General features: G+C 38.2%; 1 protein-coding gene across 1 annotated transcript in view; it reads left to right on the top strand.

Moving 5' to 3' along the window:
- COL24A1 (collagen type XXIV alpha 1 chain) overlaps positions 1-13,928 on the top strand; it is a gene marked incomplete at both ends in the record, with an annotated part of 134,533 nt that overhangs the window by 87,685 nt on the left and 32,920 nt on the right. Inside the window, 9 exons of the mRNA XM_084291454.1 lie at positions 4,924-4,977; positions 5,302-5,346; positions 5,463-5,507; positions 6,414-6,467; positions 9,386-9,439; positions 10,442-10,495; positions 10,704-10,757; positions 12,065-12,118; positions 12,736-12,843. Coding sequence (XP_084147580.1) covers positions 4,924-4,977; positions 5,302-5,346; positions 5,463-5,507; positions 6,414-6,467; positions 9,386-9,439; positions 10,442-10,495; positions 10,704-10,757; positions 12,065-12,118; positions 12,736-12,843 — 522 coding nt within the window. The remainder of the gene's footprint in view (positions 1-4,923; positions 4,978-5,301; positions 5,347-5,462; positions 5,508-6,413; positions 6,468-9,385; positions 9,440-10,441; positions 10,496-10,703; positions 10,758-12,064; positions 12,119-12,735; positions 12,844-13,928) is intronic.

The raw sequence follows: 13,928 nt of genomic DNA, 5'->3' as shown, positions 1-13,928 counted from the left end.
GCTGCACCCTTCTAGCCATCAGGCTAGTGGCACGTGGAAGAGTAAATATATGCAGACCCATTTTCACTGTAAAATGATGATGTTTGAACCTCATTTGAAAAAGAAAAATCCTTTGGGCCTTATCTGTCTTTTGGAGTTTGTTTCACCAATCACCTGTAGGTTGCAGTGAGTTCAAAGGCCAACTGAAAAGTAACTTACTGTAAGCAGTTGTCTCTAAAATTGGAACTGATCTGCTGATGTATGTTTTAATTCCACCAGACACAGCATTCCCCTAGAAACTCCCCTTTCGATTCTTCACTCTTGGCAGTCCATCTGCCAGCATCACCAGAGCTGGATTCAGAACCAAGCTGCTGACATGAATGTGAATCCTGTAGACTCTCCTCCCTCCCAGCATTATCTGCTACCTGGTGATTGTTTCTGTGGGGTGGGGGACAGACTCATTGTAATTTAGATTCTGTTTTGAAGGTAGGAGATATTTTATTTAAGGAGTATCACATCATCTGCCAACTGAGACAGGAATTTTTGAGGGAGTCTCTATTACTTTGGCAGCACATCATGGAGTACATTGCTTATAATTAAAGATCACTCAAAATAAATCCCAAACATCACAAGCTCTGTGGAAGTTCTGGTTCAGAATTGTGGTTTGTGCCTTTGCCTTCATCCAGCATGGATTGTGAATGCTTCATGTAAGCATGTATTGGAGATGATCCAGGTCTCCAGGCTCTGTGAACAAACTCCCAAGGAAACCATTGAGAACTTTTTCAGCTCTCAAGATCAAAATATCAGACCCGTAGTGGACACTAGCATAAGGAAAATATCTGGAGGCCCCTGAAATCTGGGATTTGTCATCACTGGATTCAGAATGACAAGTGTAAGAACCCTAAGCTCTGTGTGGCAGCCCTTGGAAAAATGCATACCACAGTCACATACAGAAGTTAAATAGAAGCATATGGAAATTCCCCTTCACTGTGACTGAAACAACTTACCCCGTCTTCATAGCAGCAATCTGCAGGAAGTCTTGGGAGTGCTGACCCTCCACTTCTGCACTGTCACAGAGTGGAATTCCTTCATCTCATAAATTTTGGACCTTTCAGCAACCAGTTCACATCCAAGATTACCCAGCAGCCTACTTCTGCCTGAAAGCATCCAGCTGCTCAGTCTCCAGTACGCTGGGGAGTTCTGGCCAGCTGAAGGGAGGTTGTCTGGTTTTGGGAGTCTATGGAGTAGGGAGTAGGGAGCCTCAGTCAGGGGGTTTTGGTGGATGTGCCCCTGAGCACAGAGGTTCCTCAGCTCACGTTCAAGACTCCTGGAAGACACGCTGGTAGCAATGTTGGCAGCCGTGAAGCCATTGATGCACTTTTTTTAGTTCTGTGTGTTAATGTAAGAAGAAAACTAGAATGCCAGAGACTGGTGCTGCTTTTTGTCCATATGATAACCTCCGATTAACACAACAATTATCTTTAATTTGAGAGGAAGAGTTCATGTATCATTAGATTCGCTTCATGAGTGAGACTGAAGCAAAAATCTTAATAGCTTCTGAGTTTCTGAGCAGTTAGTATTCTTCAGGGTGATGTTTGCTGTTTTAAAGCTTAAAAGCAATATTTTTTTTCTGCTCTTATTTTCCTGGAATTCTGCTCTTTAAGACAGATAAGTAGCTGCATAGTGCTCTTATAATGTGATCTTTACTCTTCTTATATCTAGGAAGTAGGATGAGAAAAACAAAAAGAGTTGATTGGCATTTCTTGCCTTCTTATATGAACTTTTTCTCATTTGATTATCCTTGAGTTTTCCATGCAATATGTTCCATTTTAGAAATAAAGCTGAACTCTTGCCAAAGAAAAACAGTAGTAGCAATCATTTGGCAGCCCTACTCCTCAGCTCAGCTGCAACCGAAATTAAATAACAGCAGGCAAATTATGTGCATCTCTCATTCTGTCCTAGTTATAGTAGGAAAAGATACAGATCCAACGCATCCGTGCCAATAATGAGTCACACTGTGCTATTTATAGGAATGTTATGGTGTGCTTCTGATAGAATATTAAATTGGCTTTCCCTTGGATTCCAGCACTCTACTCTATGGCAGGCTAAGGGTAGGTTAAAAACAGGCATGAAGCTGAGCTTCATGTTGGTTTCTTTTACTTCATTTTCAATTCAAAATTATTTAAAGGTTGGTGTTTTGAATGATAGACCACTTGACTTGATTAGCAGTTTTTAAGTCAGTTGTCATTCTCTTCCTAATGACTGGGTTGCTCGTGCCATCACCACTCAAGTGGCAGTACCTGTATGACTTGCAGAAAGGCTTCAGTGCATAATACAGACAGAATCCTATGCAGTTTCCTGACAGGGCCATTTCTTGAACTATGGGCTATGACCCCTGTTATGACTAAAAGTAAGTCACAAGTGTTTAAAAAAGATCTATCTGTTAGTATTATTAGTGATAGAAGATAAAATTTCTTTATTACACAAATTCATACAATTAAAGCGTGTCCTCCTTGAATATTTCATCTTATCAGCCCTGTGGAGAATGCAAAGACAAATGAGAGGCCATGTATCTAAGAAGTCTGAGAAACACTTAAATTATTCTGCAATTGCTAACCTTAACACTCTGAATTTTCCCCTCCCTATGTTCCCGAGGGGATTCCTTTGTAGCTTGTTCTTGAACTTCTATCTCCCCTTACCCCCAGCTCATTGACCCATCCTCATTTCATCTCAAGGCTTCCCACCTTCACTTTCCTTTCCATTATTGGAGAACTTTCTCTTGAAAGCAATGTCAGATCTTAGGACTCTAAACCTGCTCAGTCCTCCTTGAGCTTTCATCACAATTCATTTGGTGTGCATTATAGGTATCAGTTACAGAAAAAGAGCAGATCAGTAACCTGAAATTAATTTAATCCATATATTTAGCTTTCTTTTAAGTAATGCTATATAATAATTCAGTAATTCGGCTTACACAATTACATAATCTCAACTTGAGACCCAGTCCTGTTTCTCTTATCAAGGCCTCCATCACTCTTGAAAACACTGTTAGTCTTTTGGTCCTGATCGTTGAGTGTGTTGAAGTCCCTAGGAGTTTCTCCATAGACTTTTAGTTGTCTTTGGATTGGTACCTTTCTCAGCAAGAGCCCTGCAGCAGCCAGGAGTGTTGTTGTCTCTTATAGCATCTGTTCTTTTCTCCTTTGGTTTATAAAAAAAAAAAAAAAAAAAAAAAAAAAAAAAAAGTGCCTGTAAATACTCAGTCATTATTTCATCAAAACGGAGAAGGTGGCCAAGATAACAAAAGGATTGCCTCACAAAAGCTGTGACCAAAACTGTCCAAGGTTTCAGAAGTATTCAGACAGCTTTCCCTGCCTGTTCCTTTTCCTCATCCTGCGTTTCCTGTGTTCTCCCTCATGCTGACCGGCAGCAGCAGTGCTGAAATGCTGGCAGATAAGCTTCTCATGGGATAATTATGGCTTGGCCAGGAGATGTAATGATACATCAACTCAAAGGAAGGACTTTTTCTTGAGACAATTCTGTTGCAAGAGCAAAACCTAACAGATTCTGGATTCCAAGTTACCGGCCAGCCCCTTCTTTTAGTGTAGCTCCAAAGAGGGGCAGGTGGGTGTTCATCACCTGTTCTGACATAGGTTTTGATGTTCATTGGTAAACCCAAGTTAGAGTGAACAGAATTCTGCCATTTTTTACCTCAGAAGCTCAAGAGGGACGTGGAAGTCACAAACATTTTTTGAGGAGAAAGTAATATAAATAAAATCAGATGTATTTCCAGCACTTCCAACAAAGTCTTTTTATAAGCCCTGCATTATTGCTTAATAGAACACTTCCACATCTGATTCCAGAGAGTTGTATTGCATGCCCTGCACTATAAACCATGACCCAAGAAGTAAGGTTCTCCACAACTGAGTAGTTCACGCTGAAAATGCAGATCTATTTCCTCAAGGTAATGCCATAGCAGTGTACTAATTCCTTCTGCTTGGTACCAACACAGCCAAGAAGTCACCAGGAAAGCTGTCGTCTCTCATCCTCCCACAGCATACGGCTGTAAAGAGCCCAGCTCTGTTGTCTTGATATTCATCTAGCTCTTATTTAAAGCGGTCATTGGTTTCAGATTGTTGTTAACTGGTTTTAATTTTGTATTCTATATACAAACATTCATTGTGTTTAGAATTATGGAAATACCCTCCTGAGTCACTGTGGATAAAATGTTCTTTTCCTTTTTGCTTGTTACCTATTTTAAGGATCCTTTTATTTGCTTGTAAACTAATGGATTTGCATTACTAATCTTAAATAATCATATCTGAACATCTTGGCAATAAATATTTGCTATATTTGTAATAGCATAGCATAATGTAATAGTTTTTGTTCATATATTGATTGTAAAATATCAATTTACAGTAGGCAGTTTAATAATACAGCAATTCACTCTGAGAGATTATAAATTGGTTTTAATCTTGCCTCAGATTGGTTTACTAATGGAAGAACTTTATCTGCCTGTTTTAAAGTCTTACAAGCTAACTGGATTTTTTTACATGTACAACATGCTCAAAAGCAAGCACCCCATATAACCAGTGTTCATCTAAATACTTCTAAATATGTGTTGCATGCTTAAAAAGTGGATGAAAATGAGTGGAAAATATTTGTTTGCAAGCTGGGTCCAACAGAGTCCCTAAACATCTTGTTTATATATTTAAAAACAAACAAAAAGAAAACCTTACATTTACGTTATAGTAAGCCAGTAATTAAATTTATTATTTAAAGCTCTATTTTACACTTAACATATGGTGAAAGTTTTTCTTTGTCCTGTGGATTTTCAGAGTACATGCCAACAAAACATGTTTCCCTCTCCTATAGCTTATGTTTCATCTCCCTGCTGATAGCCCGAAATAACACGCAATTAATGTTCCTAATCACTTGTTCAATATTCAGGGACCTAGAGGTCTAGATGGTCCTCCAGGAGAACCAGGAACACAAGGCATTAAGGTGAGTGCTTGCATTGCTCAGTACTGTACAAAACGTTTAAATAGATCATGACTGGCAATACCCCCCCCAAACCAACCAAAACAAACAAACAACAACAAAAACACTAAACACTACTGTGTTAGAAGCCATAACAAATTTCCATTTAGTCTAGGAGAAGCCTTGCAAATTTTTGCCTTTTTCAAATACTTCCTTATTATGGTATAAACTCATCTAAGCCTGAATCCGCGATTTCTGCACTTAACGCAACTTTTAAACTTGTAGCAGCTGTATGCAGTTTATCTAGCAAATGCACATAGAACTCACGTGTTTTTGGTTATTTATCAGGGAGAAAGAGGAGATCCAGGAAAGAAAGGCACTCCTGGGCTCATTGTAAGTATTGGAGACAATCTTTGTATTAAGCCTTAATGCAGTTACTGCAAGTTTCTGAGCTGTGTTTGGAAGTTATCTGAAGCCAGCATCATCTTTCAATATTTCTCTTTGACCAGGGCAAAGCTGGAAATCCAGGACAAAGAGGAGATCAAGGTGCACCAGTGAGTATGAAATGCTCTAGTACTTCATCCCAAACACCAAATACCATACTTCTTTATCACTCATATAAGGGAATTTGTCTACTTTGGAGCAGCTGGAAAACTAACATAAGAGTTTGTATTTTTTCATGCAAAGAATCAGAAGCAGAAGTGAGAGTAAGTGTGAACTTGGTAGTCTGCTACTAGACCAGTGTTCTCATGGATGATTGCCCACAGTGCATACCTACAGTATGTTAGCAAACTGCAGCAGAATGGCAACTATGTGTAGCTTGGGAGTGCTAGAAGTTGTTTTGGTAGTGGTTTTATTGTAGTTTTAAGGGAGAAATTCATTGTGACATAGAAAATAATTGATGGATTTTAGACTAGATGTGTGCCATCAGTGTTGGGATAAATAAAGAAAAATACATGAAATATATATATTGTGTAGGAGAAAATTTCTCTTTTAGGTCTTTTTTTTTTTAATGGAAATCTAACGTGTTCTGTTTAAGTTTTTCTTTTACAAAGGAGGTTATTGGTCAATCCTAATGGTATGGTATTTTTTTAAAAAAGAAGGAAGCAGAAAAGCAGAAGCAAAGCAGTAATGGTAGTGATGTTGTGCTGAAATTGAGACTCAGAACGCTGGTTGCCACTGCTTTTCTCTTGCCTCTTCTGGCCAGATTTAGGAGCCTGGTGCCTCTCACCTTTGACAATGGGTTTTCATTTCACGTTCCTTTACTGGGACTTGTGTGTGTCTGTATATACACAGATGAATGGCAGTGCATATCATCCAGAAGAAAAAATTTCTTAGGTATTCCTGAGCAAGTGATTGAGTGAGCAGAAATAAGAGAGGGAAGTCACTTTGCACAGAATGTGAAACAGCTTGTTTCCAACTGATTTTTTATTTTACTTCATTTTATTTTTAACTTTGAGGGTTTGCCTGGGCCTCCTGGAACCACAGGAGACAGAGGACCAATGGGAGAGACAGTAAGTCGATCCTTATGCCTGCTTTAAAATTTTTCCACATATTGTACTGAATTCCCTAGTAACTCAAGCTCCGTTTTACCAAGATTTGTTGTTAGCAGCGGTTAGGTAGGAATTGTGGGGTAATTGTTTTAAAACTACAGGGCTAGAGTCTGCCTCCATTCCTTAGCCTAATTTGTAAATAAGGGGACCTGTTAATCATGTTGAGAAGCACTGAAGTAAGGCACGCACAACGTAAGAGAGTATGGCAGAATCTGGATTGCAATATTAGGTGGCTCTGCTGTTTATTGAGGTAGACATCCAAGTTACGGATTATGTAAATGTATGTGCCAATACTGATGTTAGTGCATTTTTTCAGACAAATTTTAGGATTGTTACTCAGAAACTCAGGAACCACATCTATTTGGCAGGTTAAAGTTTCTATAAAAAAAGAGACTGTTCTAATAAACCTCAGACATTCCTCTGCTGAATGGATTCTTGTTCTGATTATTATTATTTCAAAGCCACACTTGTTTTCATGTGGCTAATGTTGTAACAGATGAACATGAAGGATCTGCAGCAAATACATACAAAGTACTGAAATATGTAGCCGTGATAGGAATACTATTGCATCACCATCTCTGCGGGTAAATCAGATTATGTAAGTACAATGAAAGTATGTGCTTTCCTAGAAGGGGGACTTGGGGAAAGGCTGCCATTTAATAGTGCAGAAGTCTGAGTTGTCAAAATGCATGGTTTTGTTGCTTCTGAAATGTTATTTTGGACATCAAATAACATACAGTTAATTTAAATCTTGAAAGTGAAGTGTTGATATAAAGTATGTTATTTCTAATATTATTTCTATTGTTAAAAATTATTTCTAGTAATCCTTAGGCTGACAGATGCTTACAGAAAGCCATTGCACAATGGGGAAGTGTGGTCTAGAAAAATTCCAACAGCCAACATTTTAGAAATGTTAGCAAATTTTATTTTGAAAATTGCCTGTTTATTTCAGTTGCCAACTTGTAGGAAAGGCAAAATGTGTCAACAGAAAATGTATTTTCTAACATCTGTTATTGGATTCATGTCACTTTTTGCTCTTCCATATAATCTAATCTATTTTACCTAATTACCTAATCTTAATGTTGTGACATCCGAGAGCCTTATAATGCAAGATGTATACATAAAATTCCTACTATTTTCTGGTCAATACTGAATTTTTATATATATTAAATGACAATCAGCCTTATCTAATTTAAGTGGTGTACTCTTGAGCAACCTACATTTCTGTTGTTCTCATCATTGTAGAATCGCACTGTCAGCTATGAAGGAAGCTATGAAAATGATGCAAGACATTTCAAATTAAATGCTTGGCTCTTTTTTTTAACTGCTTTTGCAAGCAAGTTGATTTCATCTTCTGACAGCTGGTCACTATACAGAAGCCAGCTGCCGAAACAGTTTCTCTTTCCCTGTCACTAGTTTTTGCACAGAACAGAAAAATGCAAATTATTGATGGAGGAGCAAAGAAACTAATGCAGTTAGAACTATTTGTGGTAGCAGGCTTGATCTAAATTGCATGTTATCTTTACCTATTGTCAGGCAATTCAGTGAAAATCTTCTTTGCAAATTATCTGCTGTTAATGGTTAAATATGCTGTTATATTGCCCTGTTTGGCGACCCTGAAAGTCACAGGGGAAAGATGTGTTACCAATCCAGCAAGTTTAGCTCTGTGTGAATATTACAACTTGACTCCTGAATCAGACTTAAGCTTTCTGTCAACTGTATTGTGGAATGTCATGGAACTGCTGCAAACCAAAACCCAATGGACATAGTGTAGCCCAAGTGAATTATCAACAGGAAATTAACTGCAGTTTCAGTCATTCTTCACACTTCAGTGAATCTATAGGTTAAAATAGATGCATCTGCTGCAATGTTCTTGTTCACATGTAGTTTACATTGGTACTGCAAGGGAAGAACAGACTTCTGTGATCACTGCCAAGTCATCAGGAGGAGGAAAACCATATGCATAGTTTGTAAGGAGGAGGTGAAATTAAAAAGAGTAAATACTTGCTCAAAAGGCTTCTATCACCAATACAAGTGGCAACATCTTTACTTTACATGAGATTTTATACAGCAACAAAATGTTTTGAATGTAGAATCACCTTAAACTCAAATGAGTCCAAAAGAGGTAAATGGGTACGAACTTTCAGAGTTCAGATTGGATACATCTAGGGGGTTGATTTGTCTTGACATATGTTCATAGTGGCTCTAGAATCAGCTGTAAGCTGTTACAAGCAAACTCTGCTCCCCAGGCATGCAAATCCCAGTCCATATGCAGAGGTGGACAATCTAACATGCATAGAGTTTGAGCATGCGACTTTAGGAAGACGTGTTACTGCAATCTATTATTTCTAGTAGGGCTTATAAAAAAATGATCATAGCATATTTACTGATGTTACTAAAAGGACTCCAGCCTTTACTCCATTACACCTCAGTGATTGTTCTCTATAAACATTGCTAAATCCACAGTGAAGTACACAGTAGTTGCTTTCAGTTAATTCTGTACCAGACTGTAGGCTTTTCCACAAAACAAACCAGACAGTCTAACAAACCTTAATTAAACAAAGTCTCAGTTAATCAAGGGGAGAGCTTAGTACAGATAACACTTTACTTTTGGTCTGTAAGAAGAGACATCTGTGTTATTCTTGGAAAACTGTTATTTTGGTGTGAAATCTGTTATTTCCCTGTGTCAGGACTGGCAATGAGGTCTTTGGTACTGTATGCTTTCATGGTACTTGCATACACTGTGGGATTCAGAAGGAAAGACAATGAAGTATACTTCTTTATGCCAGCTGGTAGTGTTCTGAAGAGACAAATTCAAGGCTGTGCAACATGATTTAATGTTAATTGCATGATGTAGCCAAAATTTTGTCTAATGCCAGGGTCCAAGAGGACAACCAGGGGATGTTGGCACTATTGGAGAAATGGGTTTGGAGGTGAGTTTTTCATCATCTATATACTAATTACAAACACTCAAGCAACAGAATATGCCTAGACAATGTGTTCAGAAATTATTTTTTGGATTACATGTAACTGACTTAAATACCATGAGCTGCTGAGAGTCTCTCTTACTTAAAGCATGTGCAAAGCAATAATGTCTGAACCAAGTACCTCTTTCTATTGTGAGCTGTTGTCAGGCATGCATTCACGACATCTGTAGTAAACAAGTTGGGGGGGGAAAAAGAAACATTTTCCTTGCAGTTAGACAGCTTATCCAAGACTGGGGGTTTGAAACTGGAATGGTATTAATCAAATGTCCTTGCAAATGGTAGATGAAGAAAAGCAACTGCAGGCTGTCTTCTTCCTAACTTCTATTTTTTGCCTTGTTTTTAATATCTCTTTGAAAGAAGTATGACAGAATGCTTTAGACACATTTGCAATGAAGTAGCTGAGGGATGAGCTCGCTTAGAACAAAAGGAATTTGGCTTCTTCAAATAAATGCACTTCCTCAGTCACCCAGAACCCAGTCTTATGACTGCCTGTTAAAAACCAAAGCAGGAAAGGGTTTAAATGTAAATTCTACAAGAAGTAATCTAATACCATTTACACTTTGAAAGGTGAAGACATGTATATTTGTTTTCCAGTGTCTGTATTTACTTAACTCCAAGCCTAAACAGTGATGGAGTAGTCAGTAAGAATTCCAAAAGGTAGATTATTGCTTAGCTTGCTAGCAATTTATGATGAAAGGTAAATGCTTAGTGGTACTGCTGAGTCTTCAGTGTATTACTGCTCAATGGTACAGTTCTGAACGCCTTTATACTCTTCTTCTGTCAGTCTCTAGTAAGACCAACAACAGTTTTCTCTTATTTTTATTTTTCAGACATGCAGTTCTTTAAGTGTCTCATGTCATATTTTTGCTTCTATTTTGGCTGTGTTATTTGGTAGTAGCAAAACTATTATTGATGATCATGTGTAAGAATAGCTCTTGTACCATGCAGGGACCTCCTGGCCCTGAAGGAGAACCTGGACTGCAGGGAGAACCAGGCACAAAGGTAAATGTTGAAATTATTCACTTGGGCTTTTAAATTTTTCCAGTTTCCAAAAAAAATGAAATCAGAGTGATCTGACTTATTAGCCAAGTAGATAATGATACAGTATGTGATCCATTAAGCAGTGTTGTCATGATGATTGCATTATCTGTAAACCCCATCATTGTTAGAAATATCAACTTCAAGATTTAATTTTCTTGTGATATTCCAGGGAGATGCTGGACCTGCTGGGAAGGTTGGAGAACCAGGCGACCAAGGTTTAAGGGTGAGCTCTGGGTGAATCTTTTCCAGAAAGAAAAGTATGTTACAAATGTGTCAGAAATGCAAGTCAGAAAACCTTGATTTGTCAGAAGATTTTAAAAGAATGTTTGTAATGCCATGACAAGTTAAAAAGAGTATTGATTGTGAAGTTGAAATTTTTCTAAGTGTCTCATGTCACAGAGACCCATGAATAAGTGGTTTGAGCACGAAACTAAATCCAAGGGTGTCTAGCCCAGCTGTTAAGATAACAGCACAGAATAACACTGTATACAGATTCCTATGAAATAACGGGAACATTATAGTCCCAGCAGAGCAAGCTATCCCTCTGTACCACTGTCTCATGCAGCTGATTTGCTTCTGGTGCTGTGAATAGCTCATTCACCAACTAGTTTTACCAAACACTTGTGCACCTGCTTATTCTTTCTGCATGTGTTACCTCTTTCATGTGACAGTTGCCTACCTTTGAAGGATGATAAAAGCTTTTAAAATGCTCAAGACAGGTTTTGTTCATGGCACTTGTAAAAGAGTATAAACCGTATCCTTTTAGATTCGAACCTTACCATTGAGCTACTCTCAAGATATGTTAGCTTCTTGCTGTTATCTTTTTCTCCTGCCCAAAATCTCCAGTAACTTGCATTCAGCAATCCACTAGCCCTGGCAGAACAGTAATACCTGGTACTGGTACACAGTGGAAGCTCTAGACTTACCATATTTCTGTGCCTGAAATACCGCGTTAGCAGTATAGGATAGCTTGTATTTGCTGTTTTACTATCTGCATCAAAAGTTGCAAGTTGCCACTGTCTTTGAATATCAGACCCTGAGAAATGCAAATGTTCTAAAAAGTCATAGTAGATAGTACTGTTGGTAAATGATGAGGTTTTCATGGCCCTAAACTAAGTCACTGAACATACCAATATAGTAGTTATTCACATAAACGTGGAAATTTTGGAACGAAACAGATATATTCTTAAGGTTATTGTAATTACACGTCATGTACTCTGAAACTAAGCAATCTCAGTACCACTGTTCAAACCTTCAGTGTTCCATGAGCATAGTATTGCCTCAATTTTGAAATGTAGATTGTCTTCTACATGTTCCAGTGTTCCAGATTCACAGGGCTGTAACTGTCACTGTAAATCTGTGAAAAATGAAAACAAATTATCACAACATAAAAGTAGTCCAAAATTCAAAAAGTCCAAAAATATGATAAGCATATGTAAGACCCGTTTGAGTTCTTCCAAGGCAATACTTTTATCTGGAGAAGTTCTGTTAGTGGCAATAACTTCGTTTTCAATTGTTCATTTCTGTAAGGGTGAACCAGGACCTCCAGGAGAAGATGGTGTTCAAGGAAAAGATGGCCCAAAGGTACATTCAGTTTTTATGGCAGATGTAAAGCAGTCAAATGAATTTAAAGACCAAAATATCTTTTTTCTTCCCCCTCTGTTTCACAAGTTCAGCAGAGCCCAGTTGAGTAAGCTCAGTTTTAACATGGGAGGCCCTATATATTATAGACTTTCCTGTGCCTTTTAGGCACAGATCTGCTCTGCAAGCTTAACAAAGTTGAATGGCTTGACAGAGAAAAGCAAACTGAAGAACTGAGTACATCTTATTTCCTTTATGACCATCATGCTGGACAGAGTGAGCCCAAAGTTGCTCCATGTCCTCTGCCAGATCAGTGCTATGCCAGAGACTGTGTCACATGCAAGGACAGGGGACGTCACATCCTCAAGGTAGATGGAGATGGATGAAGTAAAATCTGGCTGTAGGAGTGAATGAATGAGATAGAAAGGGCTTTACCCTAACTTGAAGCCTGATCTGAATTTGACTGGAAAAATTCCAGTCAGTTTTAGTGTGGTGGTTTTTCAGTTGTCTTTTATGGTCAAACCTGAAGATTTTAAATTCACTCTTCTCAAGAATAATTAATTTTGGAACAGTAACTCGATTATTTATTTATTTGTTTGTTTGTTTTTGTTACCCTTAAGGGAGATCCTGGAGAACAAGGCTTACTTGGAGAAGATGGTGAAAAAGGAGAGATGGGAATACCAGGAATTGTCGGACCCCCTGGTGAAGCTGGCATAATGGGTGTTCCTGTAAGTGTTTTCAACTTTAAGTGGGCTTTTTGTGATTATTTCCTTTTTAATTTAGCTTACTTTTTTTATTACTATTATTATTTTCTGTTTTGCTATTGCATTAAAGATTACCATCTTTAAACTAGTTTGTCTCCCCTTTCTATGTGGTTCTACTTTTCAGGGTTGGTAGAGCTTACAAATGTTTTCCCCATCCTAAATCTGGGGTCTCTTAGCAGACAGTATTTCCTCACACTTGTCACCTAGACACATACACCACACAGCCTGGTGTCTCTCACTTCAGATCTCTCCCCTCCAGGCAACCTTCCATTGTTAGTCTCTATCCTCACCTTCATTTGGAGACGGTGGGCAATTTAACAGAATTAAATCATTCTATATATTTTTTTTAAATGCCTAAAGATGTTGGTGAGATAATATATCCTACCATAAATTGTGCTGTAAGATGTTTTATTGTTCTGTATCTTTCCCTACCTAATGGCTTTGTTTGCTGTTCCAGGGCTATTTAGTTTTTAGTTTAGATTAAAAGTTTGTCAGGACAATGAACTGCCATTTTGAGCAGTTTGCAAATAATAAAGCTCTAGAACTTAAAGCATCCATGTTCTAGCTCCAGTTGAAGGTTTTGTGGTGATGTTCTCACCAAATACATGTTTAGCTGTCATTCTTTTAAATACACTTTAACAACAAAAGCTACGTCTAAAAATAACATTTCTAGATGAAGTGATATCCTTAATGTTGAGGTGTCTTTCATTATAAAATGATTGCAGCACAGACACCAACAGCATGGGGCTTCTTAAAGTGTTGGATTATAGGGCCTTCTCTGGTGAGAGATACAAGACAGGTCAAATTGGCTTAAAACCAGTATCAAATGATAGTAGACACCACATAATCCAAACAACATCTGCTGGTGTGGTTCCTGATCAGTTGGCCTGTCTTTCCAAACAGTGGCCTTTCCGTATTGCTGACAAGGTGATGTAAAGACATCGTTATGGATGCTGTCTATCCTATGCTGGAACTGACTTGCAGAAATGAAGGTGTGTCGTGCCAGGAAGCCTTGCTTCAGTTGATAGTTCTGTGCTGTGGTGTGAGGT

This window comes from Netta rufina (genome assembly GCF_964035555.1).
Source record: "Netta rufina genome assembly, chromosome: 8".
Classification (NCBI taxonomy): Eukaryota; Metazoa; Chordata; class Aves; order Anseriformes; family Anatidae; genus Netta; species Netta rufina.
Note: the sequence above shows the minus strand (reverse complement) of the source record. Positions and strands in the feature narration are given on the sequence as shown.